Below are 21544 nucleotides of genomic sequence, written 5' to 3'. Positions count from 1 at the left end.
TGGATAAATTCTATTAATGTCACAAAACTGGTCAGGACCTGACGTGAAAACTAAAGTATTAATCACAACATGACAATAAGAAGCACCAGCATAAAAGGTTTTAGTGGCAACCATCACCTACATACTCAAACATTAATTTAGGAATTATAAATACTGATGGGGAAAAAATAGGGGCACACAGTGTAAAGATTTGCAGGTCTTACTGTGATTATAATTACAACAAATAATTATCAGATATAACTTTCTAAAGGTAAAGTCAACTGTTTAGGTACTGGATGTGGTGCATTTACAATATAAACATGAGAATTTAGGAGATTTACAGGGAATAAAAATGTAATTAGCTGTATCAGTCGAATACTTTAGTAGATAAAAAGGCAGAAAAAAAAAACAAGAAAAAAGTGTTTATTTAAAGAAATAATATCCCAGATACAGAAAACATTTATAAATCTCACTTCCACTGCTGAAAGGTCCACAAATCAGCTCAGTAAGTAAAGGCAAATTCTCTCCAAATTATTAAGACTGTGCTGATGGATTCTGCTGCACTTTCAGGCTCAACGGTGGCTGAAAAAGCCTTGATGGTGATTGTACTTGAAAGGCTTCAGACGACTGGGACCCCTGGAGAAAAGACATTGGAGAGTTTGTTAAAGACTGAGAGATGGACTTGATAAAAAAAAAAAAAAATAAAAAAATCAAATATATATTTCTCTATAAATTTACTTTGCTCCTATTAATCTTTAATACATACAGTAGAACCTCGGGTCACGAACGTCTCGGACCACGTACAAATCGGGTTACGACCAAAAAGTTTGCCAAACTTTTGCATCTGTTCTCGACTACACACTCGGGTGACGAACAAGCCAGTTTCCCTTCCGGTTCGTACGCGCCGATGATTTCCGCACGTGTTCAGTCTCTCTCTGTGCATTCCTTTGTTTTTGATTGTTGTTTTGTCGATTTTAATAAAAGCACTTGACACTTTTTGCACCATCTGATTGCTTCATTGTAGTTCCTCACTGTCGTGCTCATCGTTAACATTACCGACGGTGACGGAAGCGAGATGGGAGCATGCAGCAAAGCCGCATCTTCACAGACTTTACCTCAAAACTGTAACCTCCTCTCCACCCAGTTCCTCCTCACTTCCTTTATGCCAGAACTCGACTCATGCAAGGTTAGATTTCTTGGTTGTTTATGTATAAATTACAGATTTTTCAAAATGTTCATTTTTTCCCTGTGCTTAAAACTCAATAAAACAAAGTGTTTACAGTGAATGGTTCTTAAGGCTGTAGCATGAACTCTTGCAAAGTTAGTTTTCTCTGTTCAAAGTTTTCTCAGTGTTATTCAATGTTTTTACATTTAGTTTACTATTACACTGTGCATTCTATGGTATAATTAACTAGTTTTGTACTTAAAAATCTTTAAAAAAATATATTTACCTACAGCTTGTACGGTCCGGAACAGATTAATTGTATTTACATACAATCCTATGGGGGAAATGACTTCGGGTCATGACCAAATCGTGTTGCGACCAGAGTTTTGGAACGAATTATGGTCGTGACCCTACATTCCACTGTATAATGCACTGTGGTACTGTGGGCGGCACCGTGGGACAGAGGTAGCACTGTTGCCTCGCAGTAAGGAGGCCAGTGTTCACGTTCCAGGTGCTCCATGCATGACATTTGTATGTCCTCCTCGTGTCTGTGTAAGTTTCCTCCCACAGTCCAAAGACATGCAGGCTCTAGTTACTAGAGTTACTAGAGTCTAGTATGTCTAATTTTAGAATTTAGGGAAGCTGTATGAACCAGTCTGTACTCTGGGACACTGACAACTTACTAGATCAGATAAAACCGTTGATAAGTACTCGGCTGAGGTTATTTACAGCTTTGCATCAATCTGGTTGTAACCAACTGGTCAGCTAGCCTGGGTGAATACAGGCAGGCCCCATGCCTTCCACTGTAAAGGACCGGACCAGGCAAAATACTTTTTAAAACGCAAGTTCACGTGGCAAATGCATATAAACCATGTTTGTGAAGAAATAACTTTGACATGAAAAATATCAAGCATAACAATAACGTTAAGACCTCAGAAATGGCGTTTATTCTAGATAATCAAAGAACACAAACACATTCTAAGAAAAAACATCTACTGTACCTATGTGCTGAGCAATTTTTAAAAAAAATGTACTAAATATAAGTTTGACTGTTGGCCCAGTCTTCCTTGGCATTGTGAGGGGCAGTCGGGGTTTCAGTCTGGCCGAGAAGTCCCTCAACAGAAAGGAGGGGAAAGAGCAGCCTTTTCAGGGCACTACATCCCCCAGGACGCTAGATGGCAGCTCCCCTGGACGGAAATGGTTCCCCAGATTCCCTCAGGGAATCATAGGACATGGAGTCTGGTTCTTCAGCCCTTGTTGGGTGCCGCCAGGGGGAGCTCACAAGGAACCTGGGGACTCCTACTGTCATTACGACCCGGGCTACTTGAGGGAGGAGGAGGTGGCGTTTGACCCGGAGAAGGAACACTTCCAGGGCAAGGACTATTTAAAGGACTGACTGAGACCCAGCAAGCGGAGCCGGAGCTGGGTGGTACAGTGACGGAGCTGCTGGGTGGAGAGGAGGCTTATTGTGATTATTGATTATTGTTTATTATAATTGATTGGAGAATTGTGGAGTGTGCAGTGCTTTGTGCACTTTATTGAAGAGAATATTAAAGAATAATTCTTGGTGCTTTTATGTGTGTGTCTTGGACGTCAGTCTGTTGGGTTTCACGGGGCAACAGCGCCTCAAGCGTCCACAGTATATCTGAGATTTTGTCAAGTGCATACAGTTTCAGGCAACAAAGAGGTATCAAATAAACGAACAAAACAAAACTGACCGTACGGTACGCAGACACATCTTCTCACGAGGAAACTCGCGAGGCCCTTCTACGCTCTCATCCTGACTTTCAGTCTCCAGGAAGATATCCAAACACAGACACAATCTCTGAAGCTGATTGGTCAAAAGCTGATATCCTGGATGTGGACCCCGTAACTCCTGATGATAGACATTCACTTCAGCCTCCATTGCCTATAGAACAAAGAGTCAAAAGATGGCCATTGTCACTCAAGACATGCACAGCAAGACATACAGCAGTTGTTGTCTAGTTAAGTCAAGCCTACTTGGACCACTGAGAGAGCACAGTTTATAGCAAAACAGTGAAGGAGCTGGTCGATCTTACCCGAAGGTTGTCATCTGTACTTCCATAGCGTTCTCCTTTCCAGTGCAGCAACAGGCTAAAGAAAGGTGGCACATCAGAGTAGCGGGGGTTCAGGAAAATAGCAGCCTGTAGCTTGGCTAGGAAGACAAAGAACATCAAATGTAGAAATGACATCATAAAGAGATGACTTCTGAACATGAATGAAGATGACAAACAATAAGAGACACAACAGATTGTGGAGAAAAACCCTTATTGTCCAAGTTTCACTTGTAATGACAATTAAGTACATATATAGCTTCAAAATATTTACTACCCAAGTCATCTCCTCCAAATGAAGGAAGAGACCCTAGTGGCAGCTCTAAACAATCAAAAATAAAACATCTGGAAAACTGCTTGTTTTAAATAAAGAGAGCACGCTGCACAACTCCACTTCGGACAACACTTTTTCATGCTGGTGCCCATGTCGGTCTCCCTTTGTGTTGAGGAAGCACACATCCAGGGTGTGCCAACCCCAGGCCGCCCCGGTATCAACACACTGGCACATCATAGGACGTTTATGACTCTGCCCTGATTTCCCAGTGCTATTACAGTGGCATCCTTTCCCAAATCAACACTTTAAAAGTAGGCACCTTTCAGGCTAATCAATTACACCTTCTGTGCACACACCTGTTTCATAATGGAAATGCGTTAACTTTCAGATAAACACCTGTAACACTTTACATAGATTTTAATAGGCAAGTAGGGAAAAATAAATAAGGGTACCCAATTTCACCTACCTGTGCCACGTTCAATAAATGCCATAAAGTATAAATCAGTCGGTTGCACCAACCCAGCATCAACCACGTGACGGGTGTATGGCAATTCCTGGGGAAATAAAAATGGAAAAGAACTTTAATAGCTTGAAAAAAAAAAAAAAAAGAGGTATTCTTAAATATAACTCATAGGTCTGTTATACCTTCATTGTTATCGCTCTTTATTTTAATATTGTTCTTTTTCAGTATGCTGCTGCTGGAGTATGTGAATTTCCCCTTGGGATTAATAAAGTGTCTGTCTGTCTATCTATCTACAGGAAAACAGAGCTAATGTTTATTCTACTATCAGAAAAGCAATTTATAGGTTGTAAAGTTTGTCTGCCACTCTTGACCATAGGGAACCAATGAATTGTGGAGACCCTTCTATCACAAAATGCAGAAGAAACCAAGAGCTCACCATTAGTTAACTGTCAGCATAACATCTCAGCTGCAATAGAAAATTATTTTTTTTACAACAAACCACAGTGCCATGAAAAAGTATTTATTTCTTTCCTAATTTCCTCTATTTTTGCTTAAATCATAACACTGATGAATCAGCGCACCTAAATGTATACACATAACGGGATTAAGATGAATAACCTAGATGAGGCAAAAATCTGTTTTTTTGATAATACAAATTTATATAGGTAATCTGGAATTCTCCTTTGTTATTAATGCTCCAAAGTCATTAAACAGCACAAAAATGAGTTAAATGTCATCATTGGCCATCGTGAATTTTAAAATAAGCACGATACCTATTATAATTTTGTGTTTTACAAAGATGTTTATTAAAATTGACACGTTTAAGGTTTCTGTTACCTGATTGGATGGAGCACACTCTTTTCTGCTTGGCCGTGTGACTGAACCCGGCTTAGAACTGCATACATGTACTTTACGCCCAGTGCTGCTGGAATAACATCACCACCACCCACCACAGGCATTTTTATTTCAATAAGTTATGCATTAGGTTACTAGCTTCTTTCAAACGTAATCAGTCTACTTAATGCATGTTACTTTTAATGTGTCACAGCCGGGATACACTTGACTCTCAGAACGCTTCTGCACACGTATCATGGCATTCCCAGCTCTCTTTTGACACATACTCTGAGCACGTAGTCAGAAATCTGAGCAGCTAAAACATGGGTGGCCAGTGTGCTCAAGTCTTGGTACATGATGTCAACATGGCTGAATGCTTAGGAGGAACAGCTGGTAGAGCAGGAAAGAAATTATCATCATCTTTACAATGCAACAATGACCGAGGACTGGCTCGATGCAGTGAAGCAAATCACTAAACTTTAATCCTGACATATATTCAAGGCACTTTTCTTCATTCATTTCTCCGATAGGCAATACAAGCATTGCATATTCCCTCCATCCACTTAAAGGTCTCATATACCATCTTCCGTGCTGCACCTTTGCAACAGCATCAGAACGCAAAGAATTTTATCTTCAACAACTTTTTTCCTCAACTCACAACACAGCGAAACTGGACATTTTCTCACGGTGACGATTTCTCACACTGTCACCTGGTGAAATCCTCCAGATTGACATAAAGTAGTCTGCCTGCTTCAAGTATCTCTCAGCCCTAACCCTACTGTGTTGCTGAGCTTAGCATAGTATAGTTCGCTCAAGATAAATTTGCAGATTTCTGAAATAGTGAGTCAAGATAATTTTACCCTGGAAAAATAATCAAGCGTTCATGAAGCAAATATGTGCAGGTGGACAGAATACAACAGACATGTGCAGACTACAAAATCTTTAATAGCAACCGGGTTAAGGGTTTACATGGCCACATAACTGAGTTATTTGGTAAGAAATTTGTGTTTCTTAATCAGGTTTCTCTCATAGGCCAATAACCCAATGTCTCAAATCAGAATAAAGTTTTATATGCATTGTAGAACTCTGTGACTAAGCGGGTTATTAAAGCACATGTAAATACACAAAATGTCACTTCTCTACATTATCTGCTATTGCCAATGCAGAAAGCTTCCGACTCAAATTTAAAGCTCCTACTCCCTTGGTGCCTCATTACTGGGAAGATTCAAATTTTACGAATTCTCTGTCGTGTTGTACATCACCCATACTTGACAGGTGAATTATCCTTTTGTAAACTCCTAGGGCTCTCTGTGGAATTTTCCAAATTATTTTCTTGAATGCTAAACAAAAAAAAAACTCATGTGATGCAGTTTTCTGTAAATGACACTCTGTCGCCTCCATCACAGTGAAGTCTCTTATTTGAAGGACTAAAACTGTTTTGTAAAAGCTAAGCAAAGTGTGTACCCACCACGTACTCCTCATAGGTGAGGGTGGTCCATTTAACCAGTCGGGACACTATCTTCGCAGGAAACAAGCACTGGCTTTCGCTAGACACTGGTATGATGCCATGCTCTGAGAAAGAAAATAAAAGGTTCAGACTTAAACAGTTATGGATTTAAAAAAAGACAAGTTAATTTAACATGAACATCATTATGTTTTGCCACAGGTCAGACTTGAGAGGAAAAAACAAAGCCTATAAAAGGCAATATAAGCCAGCTACTTCCTGCCTTCAGCTGGAGGGCTCTGGACTAAGTCACTGTGGACAATGAGCGATACTCCTTCGGTAATTAAAGTCACCTTCAATAATCTGCATCACAGATTAATGCAGCCTCCAGCAATTCAGTTCCAAGTTGAACTGCCTTTGCTTGGTTGTTTAAATGCTGGTTTGTTGTTAATAATGCCTTTTCTTTTTGCTGGCATGAGCAAATTGTGACCCCCCCATGGCTCAGGTACAGATATGTAAGTTGCGACACTTTGCATGAAAGTTGGAGAATGAGAGAGCGCCTAGCTGACATCATCAGGTAGTGCCCTGCTCACAGAGTTCTCGTACTAACTCACAGTGCAAGGAGACCGTTTCCGAGCCAGACATTGTGTATTTAATAATAATAATAATACATTTTATTTATACAAGGCGCCTTTCAGAGAACTCAAGGACACCGAACAAACAATAAATAAATAAATAAAAGACACAATTATAAACAACTTAAAACATCAGAAAATCTAAAAATTAAAACCAAACAAAACCACTATAATCAGGAGGAAGAAGAAAAAGCCATTTTAAACAAATGCGTTTTAAGTTTACATTTGAAAGATGAATATGATTTGATATTTCGGAGATCCGCAGGTAATGAGTTCCAGTGCTTGGGAGCAGAACGGCTGAAAGCTCTGCTCCCCATGGTGGTTAGACGGGCGGGAGGAACGGTCAGATGGGTGGAGGAAGAGGATCTAAGGTTACGGGAGGGAATGGCAACATGTAGAAGGTCAGACAGATATGGAGGTGTGAGGTTATGGATGGCCATAAATGTTAGTAGCAGAATCTTAAAATCAATACGAAACTTGATCGGGAGCCAATGAAGCTGCTGCAAGACCGGAGTAATATGGTGAAAAGATGGGATTCCAGTGCTGCAGAATTCTGGACTAACTGATGCTTGTGAAGAGATTTATTAGGGAGACCAAAGAGGAGTGAATTGCAGTAGTCCAGCCGAGAAGTGACAAGACTATGAACAAGAATGGCAGTAGTATGAGGAGTGAGGGAGGGACGAATGCGATTAATATTACGTAAGTGGAAGTAAGCAGACCGGGTGATGTTATTAATGTGACATTGGAAAGATAGAGTACTGTCAAGGATGACACCTTAGACGACCTGAGATGATGGGGAAACAACAGAGTTATCAATAATAAAAGAAAAATTATTGGTTTTGGATAATGATGATTTTGAACCAATGAGGAGAACCTCAGTTTTATCACTGTTTAATTTAAGAAAATTTGAAGAGAACCAGGATTTAATTTCAGAAATGCAGTCAATAAGCGAGGGTGGTGGAAAAGAGGAGGTGGGTTTACCAGCAAGGTAGAGCTGGGTGTCATCAGCATAACAGTGAAAATTAATGTTATATTTACGAAAAATATTGCCAAGGGGAAGAAGGTAAATAATAAAAAGAAGAGACCCCAGGACAGAGCCTTGGGGCACACCAGAAGTAACAGCGGTGGGTTGGGATGTGAAGGTTTTAAGCTGAATGGACTGAGTGCAGCCTGAGAGGTAAGATGTAAACCAATCAAGTGGAGTGTGAGTAATGCCAATCAAAGATAATCTATTAAGGAGAGTGGTATGACAAATAACCACTGGCAGTTCAAAATTGTGCAAATCTTCGAACTGAGATGCTTCCTGGAGGAAGTCCACAGGAGCTCACTTTTTGATTTAAGGAAAAAAAAAAAAGTGTCCAACAAAAGAGAGAAGGAGAAGGGGAGGGAGAACTACTGACAAAGGGCCAAAATGGAGATATCGTTCTGTGTCTCCAAAATAAGTGGACATTAGAATTAGTTCTATTATTAGAACACTTACATTTTTGTGAAATTAATAGTTTGCATTTCTTTTTTCAAATTTAACTCACTTTAGTTCTCAATAAATGACTAAAATCTATGGGGGGAAAAAACAAAATGGTGACTGGTCTGTGACAGACTCCTACATTAAAAGTAGATTGCTGGAGTGAGTGGACAGATCACGTCAGGTTGGGGAGCATGTACTGGTACAGCGTGTTGCCGCACCTACCACATGACAAAACAGCTCAGGCTCTTGGTTGGCAACGCCCGAAAACAGAAATGTGGTCTGACCCACCAGAAATTACCATCGTGGTAACATGGGCGTCCCCTCGGCCTCAACAATGAGGGTCCTGCAAGACGGATCACCCTCAGGGAAATCGCTCCTCATGGCTGTAGTGGCATAACTGACGCTTTCCACACAATGCTAGTAATGTGCCTCATTCGGGACTCTGTGAGCAACCGCTTGTTTCACACAAAATCAAACCAGCAGTACCCAACATGTGGGCAAAATAATAATAATAAAAAAAAAAAAAGAAGTTCTCAAAGTTGTACTTACCAAGAGAGGCAAACTGCTTCTGCAAGGCCAAACGGGACTGAAGACGATTCTGGAGCAGTTTTGTTGTCGCCTCCATATGGCTGGCACTCAGGGAGCTGCCCGTTAGCTGCCCCTGCTGGATATACACAAAGCAATAAGCAAAAATAATATTAGGGTAAAAGCCCTTGTTAAAAGGCACAGTGAATACTGTATATTATAGGTATATCCTAATTAGTAGCATTCCCCATAACTTATTTTATATTGCACAGTGTCCAACATTGGAGCAGTCACAAGACCCCCAAATAACCACAGGGTATTTTGTAAACTACTTTTAACTCTTCTCGGACCAATGAACAGCAACAATTGCTTCTCTGGGCTCAATGCTGTGGTCTTTTTGTCGGTCACATGGCAACATCACCAACTCAGTGCACCAGACCAAGGGTTCTGCTTTTACATCAAGGTGGCAGCATTTCATGATTATCAACTACTCAGGTACACTTGAGAAGCAGCCCCTTGCTTGAGTAACGTTTTTACAATATATGGAGGTTGAAGAATGTTTTTTATTTGCCCTGACAAAGAATTCTACATGCTGACTTTATTACTTAATTGAAGAAAGAATGACAAAGGAAAAACTGATGAGGAATTTATCATCAGTCGTTGAAATTATGTCATTTCTGTGCATGGCAAGGACAAAATTCTTATTAGTTATGACCTGATATTAAAAAAAACAAGCATTCTAGTATATGTGTAGTCAGTATGTAACAACAGTTCTGAAGCTGCATATCAACCAATCCAGAGGCTGTTCACAAACAATTAAGCACTGAGCAAGTTGTACTTATTGCACCAGAAAAGTACATTAATAATTAATAATTCAGAGTTCTGAATTCTTTAAGTTTGACTTGATTGTATGGAATGTTTTCTTCAAATTAAAATAAATAAATAAATAAGAGCGTTAAGACACTTCAAAGAAAAAATGTTGGTGCACTTGAGGTTACGACATTTTTACATAAAGCACAAGGTAAGCCATTTAAATTCATCCATGTGCCTCTGAATGACTCGTCTCTAATGCTGTTGTTAGCACTGCAGAATTAGGGAAATAATACTCTCTAATATGTAATAAGGTTTATCTAACTGCATTAAATAAAGAAGTGTGCAGACCGGAGGTACTCAATTACGGTCCCAGAGGTTTGCAGTGGCTACAAGTTTTCGTTCCAACTAATTTTAGAATTAGATGCCAGGCCAACAGAGAACGGAACGGTACAGCTTGTTAGCTTCCTGATAATTTTACTCTTTTGTAGTCTGTCCCTTCTCTATCACTTATTTTAAAACATTTTCTTAACCCGGATACTTCATGACACACTAAATAGAGTGAGCTGGAGACCTGGTGGTTCTCTGTTATTTGCACCACGTCATTGACTGATGGCTGCTTACAGAAACAGGCAACAATCAAAAACCAGATGCAATTATTTAAACTAAAATAGGCATTTATGGTTCTGAATTTTAAGAAGCAAGTTAAATAAAAAATAAACCTAACAAAATATTACTTTATTAGTAAATAAACAGGTTCCTAATTAAAAAAAAAAGCTGGTTAAAGTGAAAACCTGCAGCCACTGCGGACCTCCAGGACCATACTGGTTTACCGCTGGGTTATAAGGTCTACTCCTAACCAACATCTCAAGTCAAATCAGTGCTGCATATTTAAATATGTGGAAACTGTTAGTTACCTTGGGCTGAAAAAGCTATTTACAGATGTTGTATTCAAACTCAGAAAAATTAAGACATGATGTGTAAAATAATATAAAAGGTTCCAGGTGACGTCAATAAATCATGACCATGCATGCGCCAAGCACATTTTACCCATTATATTTAAGTCTGCGTCTCTGGATATTTGAAACAACAAAGTAAACCGCTGACACACATTATCACTAATTTTGTAATCACAGCTGCACACAATACAGGTTACCTCTGGACTATCGGTGGGAAACCTGAGACCACCAAGATTCTGGACCCAGATGTATGGATGTCCCAGCTCACGGATGTAGTCTTTGAATGTGACAATCCTGAAAGAAAAATGACATGCATTTTAACTCTTGCAAAACACTTTCGTGCAAATCAAGACACAATAATAAAATGTTCTGTTCTTCCACCCAAAATGCACTCCAGAGCTGGTCTCCTTAACCCTTCACATCACTGCACTGTCCTGTCAAACAAGCCCTACTGTAAGCATACCCTCCTAGTGGGATTTGAGCAGAATCACCTCTTAATGTACCATCACTTCAAACCTGAAAGGAAATTCCTCACATTCACTTGGCAAAATAAATGTCATTTGTTTATATCAGAGATTTTCATGACAAGTCTGGCAGAACACAAATTGCACTCGTATAATCCATCTGTGGAACGTGTAGAAACGTCAGGACAACTGATTGCCTTAAAGCCTTTCACAGATAAGGATAGGGTGCGCTACACTTCTGGTGCAATAATATGAAAGCCCATCCCATAATGCAGAGTTTCTAACACTTTTGTTTTCGTGACCCAATCCTGCCCTTCTGAGTGCCCCCGAGACTCAGACCATGATGAACATCGGATCAGGGGAGTGTCCCTCTTGGAGAACTGCTGTGGACAGTCATAGCTTGTACCCCGCCTAGAAGAATTGTTGCTGACAACATGCGTCACAGAGGAGCGCTGTGGATTACTTAAAATGACCCCCCGGCAGCCCATTGCAAAACAGTTTGCGAGCCATACACGACAAGTCAAGTCAAGTTGGGGAGCATGCACTGGTACCCCCCAGGCAGACACGCAGTTCAGTCCCACCCTCCGGAAATGATCTTCTATCTGCCGCAGCCAGGTGTTACATGGGCAACCCCTTGGCCAGGTCCAACCACTCCGGTCCCCAACAATGAGGATCTTGTGAGCCGGATCACCCTCAGGGAAACGCGCCACACGGCCGTAGTGCTTTAACTGACGCTCCCACACAATGCAGGTCATGTGCCTCATTTGGGACTCCATGAGCAACCGCTCATTCGACACAAAATCAAACCAATGGGACCCAAGGATCTACCGGAGAGACATAGTACCAAAGGAGTCCAGTCTTCATCTCAGGTCACTGGATAGTGTCCATATCTCACAACCATATAGCAAGACAGGAAGCACCAGGACTCTATGCAAGAGGACGAAGGTCCAAGTCTTTAGACATCGGGAGTGCCACACACCCCTTTATGACCTCATGACCCCCCCATGCTCTCCCAATCCGTCTACTGACTTCATAGGAAGAGTCACCAGAGACCTGAATGTCACTGCCGACGTAAGTAAACCTCTCAATGACGAGGTCGACACTCCCTCCTCAAACAGACACAGTGCTGATGGCTGTGCCAAAGAGGTCACTAAAAGCCTGGCTGTTGGTTTTTATCAGGACACTCACAAGCCCAGACACTCTGACCCCTCACTCAGTTTCTCGAGACCCCCAATCAGAGCCTCCATTGACTCAGCGAAGATCACAGCATCGTCAGCAAAGTCAAGATCCATGAATTTTTCTTTACCTTCACCAACAGATGCCCCCCAGCCGATGGACCCCATGACCTTGCCCTACACCCAGTCCATACAAGCATTGAACAGAGTAGGAGCAGAACACACTGCTGTACACCTGTGTACAGGCCAGCCATGATATCCAGCAACCTCAAGGGGATCCTGCAAACCCTCAGGATGTCCCACAGGGGAGCTCGATCAACTGAGTCGAACGCTTTATGAAAATCGTCAAAGGCTGCAAAGAAACTCTGCCGATATTCGCGTTTGCGCTCCATGAGAACCATAAGTGCCAGGATGCGGTCGATGGTAGACTTCTTAAACATAAAACCAGACTGTTCCGGTCGCTGGTAGGTGAGCAAGTGATCATGGATCCTATTGAGGACGACCCTAGCGAGGACCTTACCCGGCACCGAGAGCAGTGTTATCCTCCTGTAGTTGCTGCAATCCAGGCGATCACGACCCTTTCCCATAAAATTCAACAGTGGGTAACTACCAATAGTTAATAAACTGCACTATAAAGTAATAAGGAATGTATTGGTCTTTATTTTTTTTATTTTCCAAACTGTATAAAAACATATTTACAAGAATAAAAGCTCTCTATCAATATTAACTGAAGTTAATATTAACTAACTTTCCTTCTGAAGCATAATGCTTACTGTGCAGTACCCAAAGATTCAAGGGAGCCATATTAATAGGCCAAAAAAGTGGATCTAAACTGTAGCAAGACATCAGCACTGAATGTTTAGAAATTGAGGCCTTCTGACTGAATGAAACTCTTAGAACAAGAATTAAAAAATAAACATCTGCTACCAAGAATTTGTGAAGATAGGGGACATCACTTTGCAGTGTGTGAAAAAAATAAATGGGAAATATATAAAAGAAAAATCTATTCTTCATCTAGGACCTCTGAGTCAGGAACCAGGCAGAAGGAAGCTTGTCCGTTGTGTCTTTTATTTCTTATGATGAAGAGGGATACACTCCATCACAGCAGCAGATAATTGAATTTATATAACAATGCTGAGCTAATGCTTAATCTGATTAGTTAAAAGACAGTGTATTTTAGCAGAGAGCATTAACCAGCTTATATACCCCAAAATAAAATTCTCACTTCTTCTACATTCTTGGTCTTTAAAATACTTTTCATTTCTGTTTGAGTTCCTGTGCGCGTAACATCCGTCAGTCTTACTGGGTAGGCCAACTAGTTGAACCATTACCCAGAACCTACTTGCTCTTTATCTGGTTTCCTGATGTGCTTGAACAAGTTTCTGATATTTAACCCTTTTATACTACTTCTAAGATAGATGTTATACTTTTAATGTGGAAAGCATACCAAAACACTTTACGCATAATAACTATGTAACCCCCAAGTCTGATTTTTCATCCACAAGTGACAAACCAATTGTTTGTTCCATTTTATCTTTGTAGTTTTTGATGCTTAAGTGGATGCTCACAGCTAAATACTGCTTCATTTCACAAAAGTAGAAGGCTCAAATGACACCAAAAAGAACAAAATCAAACTGTACATAATTCTGATGAAGAAAGGGACATCTGTCAATTGAAACACAGCACATCCTCCAGAGAGCAAGACACACAAAACATTTTACATTTAACTAACTTTCTTCCATACCCATTTCCTTTTCTAACTTATTTGTCCACAGGTACTCGGGATTAAACATTGAAGGTTGACTTACTCACCCAACTTTATCAAACTGATAGCGGTTGGCAGGGTTTGGGGTCTCCATACCTCGATCTCCTGTATATAAACAATTCAGCAGGGACTCGGGACTGAGTAGCTCCCTAAAAATAAAGAGGCGTCCATTTGTCAATCAAAGTGTTAATAAGTGGAGAACCTGATACTACCGAATAACTCAATCAATAAATAAATAACCACAACACCCCTTTCATTTAAGTGAAGGAGCTGCCTCAGCCCAAACAAGAATGTCAAATGTTTGCGGATAGGCCAACAGCTTAAATGAATAGAGTTGTCTGGTTTAACATCAGTAATTTTACAGGGCTATTCAAAATGAAACAGCAGATTTCAAAAATGTATTTCAATCAAACTGTATACGACACATTCTGCACATCACTGGATAGAGGAAAGTTCAAAGTTTGCTCCTATGATCCTTGAGGTTGCATGCACTTAACAAGAGCACCATGTGTAGCACAACAAACATCAAAACAGTAGACCATTTCTTGCCACACACGAGACAACTGGTCCCTAGTTACTGAATTCACAGCTTCCTCGATTCAATGTTGTAAATCTTGAAGATTAGCAGGCACAGATGGAACAAACACTCTTTCTTCAATGTACCCCCATTGATAAAAACTGCAGGGAGTAAGGTCTGGAGGCCATAGGTGATGAGCAAAATCTTGTTGTCCACCTCTTCCAATCCACTGTCCTGGAATGGTGTCGTTCAAGTAACGCCGGAGCTCCAAGTGGAAATGCTACTATACTATAAATGAGAAACAGCTCTTAGTGGCATTCACTGGTACTGTTAGGTGGGCTTTTAAACTTTGAACTTTCCTCTATCCAGTGATGTGCTGAAATCTGCTCTTTTCATTTTAAACGGCACTGTATATAATACTCTTTAAAACTTCCATTAAAAAACACCAATTTTCATTTTCAGACACAACACTGTCCCTTGGTAACAAAATGTGAGGCAACAATGCCACAGACATTTTTAGAAGAAAGGTACTTCACTGTCAAGCAAGGTCCTTCTCACTTTTGAAAACTGCACAGAATTCACAAAGTATTCAGACCCCTTCTTACTGATCTTAAGTGACAAGGGTGCCACATGGCACAATGTGAAAAAAGCAAAAGGGGTCTGAATACTTTCTGAATCCACGGTTAACGCGTTTCAAACCCTACTTAACTGCATGTTTGAGCATTCAAAGTCTTAACTATTAAGCTTCTCTCGCATGGATCCAGAATCTCAATTTCAAAACTGTGTTTGAGAGACACCTAGGTATTCTTGTTGAGCATCAGTGGTGCCAACTCCAAGGTACTCTTGATTTCTTCCTACAGGTCCAAAATTGTCCATGTTAGGTTGAACGGTGATTCTGTGGTGGACTTGTGTTAGTGTAGGCGTGAACATGTGTGGACCCAGTAATGAAGAACTGTTTGGTAACCAGTACAGTCTGTCCCAAGAAACTAAGATGGAAAAACCCAATCCGTGCGTTTGAGAGTGTTATGGTTTCAGAGGGAAATCAGGTCCTGTCTGCTGAATATAGAAGCTGTAACAAAATGATGAGCAAAGAAAAAAAAAGCTCAAGCTTGTTTCTTCAAACTGTCTGCTCTTCCACTCACCTAGCGCTGACAGCAGCAGAGAGCTCAGTCTCTGTCGTCACTTTGGCTTTCACCGTTAGGATGTCAAGGCTCATTAGGTAATAGAAACAGAGTTGCAGCACACTTCCATCTGTGAAATGGACATATAGTTATTTAAATACATCCCCTTAAATCATTCATCCACCTAGTCTAATCAGAACAGAACTGTTGAGAAGCATTACATTGAGAGAAATAATGTTAGCAGCTAAAGCATAAAATCTCTACTTGTGTAGTTAAAGATGCTGGAGCAATCTTATGACCATAAAAAGATGCCAACGAGAGCATGAAGATGCAATTTTTGTTTTATCCTGGTTTTGGCACCTTTTCAATTTGCACGTCTGTGACTTATGTGATGGATGGCAGGCAGCTCAACCCAGCCGGGATGCCCAAAGAATAAAAGAATGGGGGAAGGCAGCTACTTGTGGACACTGTCCCCCCGCAAAGCACTAGATGGCAGCAGTGCCCCGGATTCTCACAAGGCACTATGGGACATGGAGTCTGACAAAGCAGCCCTGCTGGGTACCGTGGGTGTCGCCAGGTGATACTGCAAGAGAACTAGAGAAGTCACGCCTCATTCATATCCTAGAAGTACTCCCAAGTCACGAGTACTGACGCTCCGAAGTACTTCCGGGCTGAAGAAAAAAAAAAGCAACTTCTCCATCTGACCCAGAAGTGTTAGCAAGTCACGTGGACGGAAGGACAGAAGCACTTTGGGGTCAAGGACTATATAAAGGACTGCTGTGAACCCAGCGTCGGGAGCTCTATGACAGAGCTTACAGGGAGGAGTGGCGGAGAGAATTATATTTATAATTCTTGCAAGTTGTGGTTGTATTGCCTGTTTATTGTGGATGGGGAGCTTTGGAGGCACTGTTTAGAAATGAGCAGCATTAAAATACTTCTGAGTGCTTTTACTCTGTGCCCTGAGCGTCTGTCTATTGGGTTTAAGAGGCAACAGCGAACCCTAGCGTCTTACGCTTTATTTACAGATGCCAACAGTCTGTTGACTCACCTTTGCATTTTAGGTTGACACCCACAGACAACGGATGGCATTTCAGCATTTCCTTCCGTTTGTCATCCAGCTGGACTCCCAAAGTTGGTCTCCTCCGTTTCTGTTGTCAAATACAAGCATGAGTTTTGCAAAATACGTCAGGCATATTTCATCTTCCAGCTTCCAGTCAAAAATCAGTTACTAATTCCAAACTGAACACCACACACGCTTATTGCCGCCTTCTCCACGACACACACACCATTTGGAACAACATACTGTATTTTGTTTTGACACTTACGGTATTCTGCTCCTCTTCCACATCAGAATCACTTTCATCATCTTAAAGAGTAAAAAAAAAAAAAGGGGTTTAATATTAAAAAAGCCCTTTAGAAGATTTCGTCGTCTCTCCTACTTCATATTGTGTTAAGTAGAAGGGCTCGATTGCCTACTCAGTGAGCCTACGTGCCCACTGGAACAGATTCTGATCCACAATCTTTCTGGCAATCACTGCAGGTCACTTAAGGCTGATTTGCACCCCTATGCTGAGCTTATGCAGTAGCTATGCACACAGCCTACAAAAGCAGTTTATACTTCTGCGTGGTGAATGGCTGATATTTTACACCAACAACTGTAATTCCTTTTTTAGTGTTGTCACGAGGTATCACACAAACGTGCATATTTTCTTACACATTCTTTCCTCAATTTGCTCCATGTTTACTTCTGAAGAGCAGAAGACAAACGGACAGGAGTTTCAAGAAATACTCACTTACCCAACTAGCCAATCCGAGTCAATGTAATGTATAGTCACACTGCACCACACCTATGTTGTAGACCCCACACAGGCGTGACACCTAAGTATGAATCAGCCTTTCGATTCCACTTATTATTAGGATTTAGCTGATGGTCTCACTCTACCGAATATGAAAGATTTGTAAACGTTTACAGAGCACTAACGTGGAAAAATATAAAAGTACTATATAAAATTACTTTAAAGGCAGGGTCAATAAATTAAAACCATCAGACCTGATGCTTACATACATTGATTACTGGAATATCTTAATAGGAAAAAAAAGACCCATCAGAATAAATTTACCTTTATACACCTGAATTCAAGGAAACTCAGAACTGTGACTGACAATGAGAACTCATTTGGAAGCCAGTTTCGTCTTTTTTTGTGTGTTCCAGACTCAGAAACGCTAACACCTGTCATTAAGAAACGCTGAAGCAGGTCATGCCGTTTGTGGCGACCCATCGGCAAGAAATACCACAAACTGTACGCAGCCCTTTCCCCCCCCTATTAAGTACTGCTGTGAATCTCGACTCTGCACAACCCAAAAATCAGACCACATGCGACCCGGCACGTAGTTTAAGAAACAATGGATTTGTAGATACTTTACACTCCTCCAAATTCAAATGCAGAAATATCGATGCAACCCATTCTGCTACAACTCAAGAATTTTAAAGATGTTTTAAAAATGAATCACCACTGTCACTGCCCTTTTCTGTCCACCCTGGCCATTGGACCTTACTCTTATTCTATGTTAATTCATGTTGACTTATTTTATTTTCTTACTGTGTCTTTTATTTTTCTATTCTTCATTATGTAAAGCACCTTTGAGCTACTTTTTGTATGAAAATGTGCTATACAAATAAATGTTGTTGTTGTAAAGTTAAAATTGGTATCCAGCGACATTTATGACGGGTTTTGCTGTCAGTGCTTTCAACACAAGCAACTTTGTTTTGAACAGGAGCACCTGCTTGCCTGTAAAATTGCAACCCCTGCTGATATCAAAATGTTCCCATAATGCACAAGGAGAAAAAAAAGAAATAAAGCACTTAAGGCTTGGCTTATTTTTAAAATGCCATGATGAAGGAGAGAGTTCTGAGCACGTCCTCTTAAAAAAAAAAAATCAAGTTGTTAGTAAAATACCAGCTTCTTTGAGTCTATGCCATCTTAATATTTATGTTACCATAACATGCAGTAATTAGACTTCAAGTCCCCTGCTGCTGGCAGAGTGCACAGTCACATGTGTGAAGGTGCCGTCAGTTGGAAAGAAATTACAAGCTGGTGGCTTTAAATAACGCTGCTATTTCCATAGTGAACAAAAAAGGCTAAAATACATTTTAATTTTCATATTTAAAAGCATGAGGCATCTGTGCCACCATGTGAAAAAAGTTACTGATCATTCAGGCCATGTCGAGATATCAAATATTAAAATCATGTCTGCAGCATGGCAATGCAGTCAACATAAAGCTCATGGTCTTTCCTCTTTATATTTCAGTCTACTTTATCCGGTACACAGGCACATGGAGCATCTCCCAGCAGCACTGGCTACAAGGCAGGAAACAACAATAAAATGCACATCAGTGCGCAACCGAGGTGCATGTGTAGAAATACAGCAGCTTACTTTGGGCCTGTGGAAACGAACCAGGCTCCTTGGAGGAAATCTCCATAAAAATGGTGTACAACACTCAGACTTCAAAAAGGCGGCAGTCCAATTTAGATATTTAACAGGGCTGAAATGCTGCAAGTCGGCAGTTTCATTCACTACAGCTCCGTAACTAGCATAAAAAGATCAAGGTGTCATTTTTGCAAAACACCAAACAAAATTACAGTTTTGGGGCCACAGTGTGCATTGTAATAAGAATACCAAAAAAGTAGAGATAATCAACTTCACAATTATAATGTATACGGTGGTCTGCAAGTCTGCTTTAACAAGGTAGACACGTCTTTTTATCTCTAGATGCAAACTCAAAATATCAAAAATTATAAAGTGAAAAGAAAAAAAAAAAGGTAAATTAAGATTTATATTTAAAATTTTTATTTCCCTCATCCCACACATCCAAAGTATTAGATCTCTCCGTACAGGAACTCAACTAAGCTTTACACAGACCTCTGTAATCTTCCATGTATTGAAATATCAGAAACATTTCCAAGGAAACATCGACACAGTTTGTTCTTTACAAGAGACGTTTGAAGTGCTGGGTCTTCCCTGGCTGTCAGCTTCATAATGGTCATAGTCAGCCCAAGTGTGTGTTTTCATTAACGTACACAATTTACATATGGGATTTCCATCACCGGTTAATATAAAATTGGAACAGCTAAAGGATTGAAAGAAACATGGGATAATTCTTATGTCCCATAAAGTCAAAATCCTAGCATTTCTAACGGCACAAAGTCTGAAGAATCCAACCATCCAGCCCATATATGCTCAGACTTGGCTGAAGGCCCCTTGCAGTTTCTCTATTTTTTTAATTTACAAATCACAGAATAAAGCCAACTGTTAAATGCAGAAGCTGCTCCACCTCAGCACTGCTTCCTTCCTTTCAAAATAAACATTCATAGGTTCACATTTATAAACTGATATTGTCACTATCACTCTATTCTTCTGATCACTAAGCATAAAGTCTGTGCCATTGCTTAAGAAGGATTTAAACCTGAAGTGTTCTCGTTTTTGCACTTTACCAAAAGGTCAGATGAGCAGTTTCAGTAACAGTTTTTATTCTTAAAATGGAGGACACACTTTTAAGTATTATTATGTGAGCAACAGCACAGGAAAAAAAGAAAATCGAAAGGTCTTGGATCTAACAGCTCATACAAAACACTAAGCAGAGAAACTGGGATCATATAACTGATATTCCTAATAAAGGAAAAAAACATTACTTATCTCTACACCATTTACATGGCACATTTCACCATAATAAAAGGACAAGTGTCTGTGTTTGTGCGGTTACCATTTATATGACTGTCAATTAAAGTGATGGTGCATAACAAACGACATATAACACAGAGACATATACACATTGCGTAGTGCGCTGCTAACATTAATGCCGATAACTTAGACTTCAACCTGTCTTTGTCGGCTAACACAGCTAGTGGTCCCAGATTGCTCTCTTTTGTCATGTTTTTCTCATCCTATTTTTACTTATGGCTTTGTCTGTAACAAACATTTGGGGGAATAAGAAGCAACAAGGTATGCTAACACACTGGTTTTGTGTAATAATAAAAACCAAGCAGAGTATGAACACCTAACAACCGGCTCCTCTATTAGAACTTAAAAATTTGAAGCTAACCTTGAGAATCCTCTGGGGGCTTGGAGAGGGCTTTTGCTTCTTCCACATCCCCGATGATAGATACTGATAAATTCTTATCTAAAGAAAAATAGACAGATATTAAAAATACCTAAAAATGGCATAATACAGTCTTATTGCATGGTTATGACAGATGTGATCAACAGCACAGAAAAAGGAGAATCAAAAAGGTCTTGGATTTAACAGCTCATACAAGATGAAAACCACTGAAAGGATGTATTCTCCTCTATACCCAGGCAGACAGATAGACGTGAAAGGCACCATATGTGATAGATAGAGAGAAAGAGAGAGATAGATACTTTATTAATCCCAAGGGGAAATTCCCATACTCCAGCAGCAGCATACTGATAAAGAACAATATTAAAATAAAGAGTACATATACCCCACTTGCTTATGGTTATAAACTGTATTGGTATAGAGATTCATTAGCAAGCCTTCACAGCAACATTTAAAAAGGAAAGTGAACATAGGTGAGCAACACTTATACACAACAGCATTTATCAAAAGGAACAACCACGAGCAATCCATTCGGTCCTCTTGGCGAAATTTAGAACAAAGCTTCTCAACTGTTGCCTTCTGAGTGACCGGCGTTTTTGGGTCATGTTTTGATCACTTAAAGATGGTGCAAGGTCACCCAGTCAGAAAGAACAAACCTTTCTCAATGCTGGTTCTGTTTTTTTGTCCCTGAAATCAGTATTTTTTTGACCAGTATGAAATGGCCGTTCAGCTTTGACAGTTAACAAAAAATGCAAAGG

At 40.3% G+C, this 21544-nt stretch overlaps 1 protein-coding gene across 1 annotated transcript in view; it reads right to left on the bottom strand.

The window, feature by feature from the left end:
• Window positions 1-385: 385 nt before the first annotated feature.
• The window catches only part of thoc5 (THO complex 5), a 37595-nt gene continuing 16436 nt past the window's right edge, over window positions 386-21544 (bottom strand). Inside the window, exons 9-20 of the mRNA XM_039772283.1 lie at window positions 20772-20849; window positions 16996-17036; window positions 16719-16818; window positions 15692-15800; window positions 14080-14181; window positions 10826-10922; window positions 8884-8998; window positions 6259-6362; window positions 3960-4047; window positions 3205-3320; window positions 2863-3053; window positions 386-615 (exon numbers count right to left, since the gene is read on the bottom strand). Of these exons, the coding sequence (XP_039628217.1) occupies window positions 552-615; window positions 2863-3053; window positions 3205-3320; window positions 3960-4047; window positions 6259-6362; window positions 8884-8998; window positions 10826-10922; window positions 14080-14181; window positions 15692-15800; window positions 16719-16818; window positions 16996-17036; window positions 20772-20849 (1205 nt within the window). The 3' untranslated portion in view covers window positions 386-551. The remainder of the gene's footprint in view (window positions 616-2862; window positions 3054-3204; window positions 3321-3959; window positions 4048-6258; window positions 6363-8883; window positions 8999-10825; window positions 10923-14079; window positions 14182-15691; window positions 15801-16718; window positions 16819-16995; window positions 17037-20771; window positions 20850-21544) is intronic.

Source organism: Polypterus senegalus, chromosome 12 (genome assembly GCF_016835505.1).
Source record: "Polypterus senegalus isolate Bchr_013 chromosome 12, ASM1683550v1, whole genome shotgun sequence".
NCBI lineage: Eukaryota > Metazoa > Chordata > Cladistia > Polypteriformes > Polypteridae > Polypterus > Polypterus senegalus.
The sequence above is the reverse complement of the archived record's forward strand: the minus strand, read 5'-3'. Positions and strand labels throughout refer to the sequence as shown.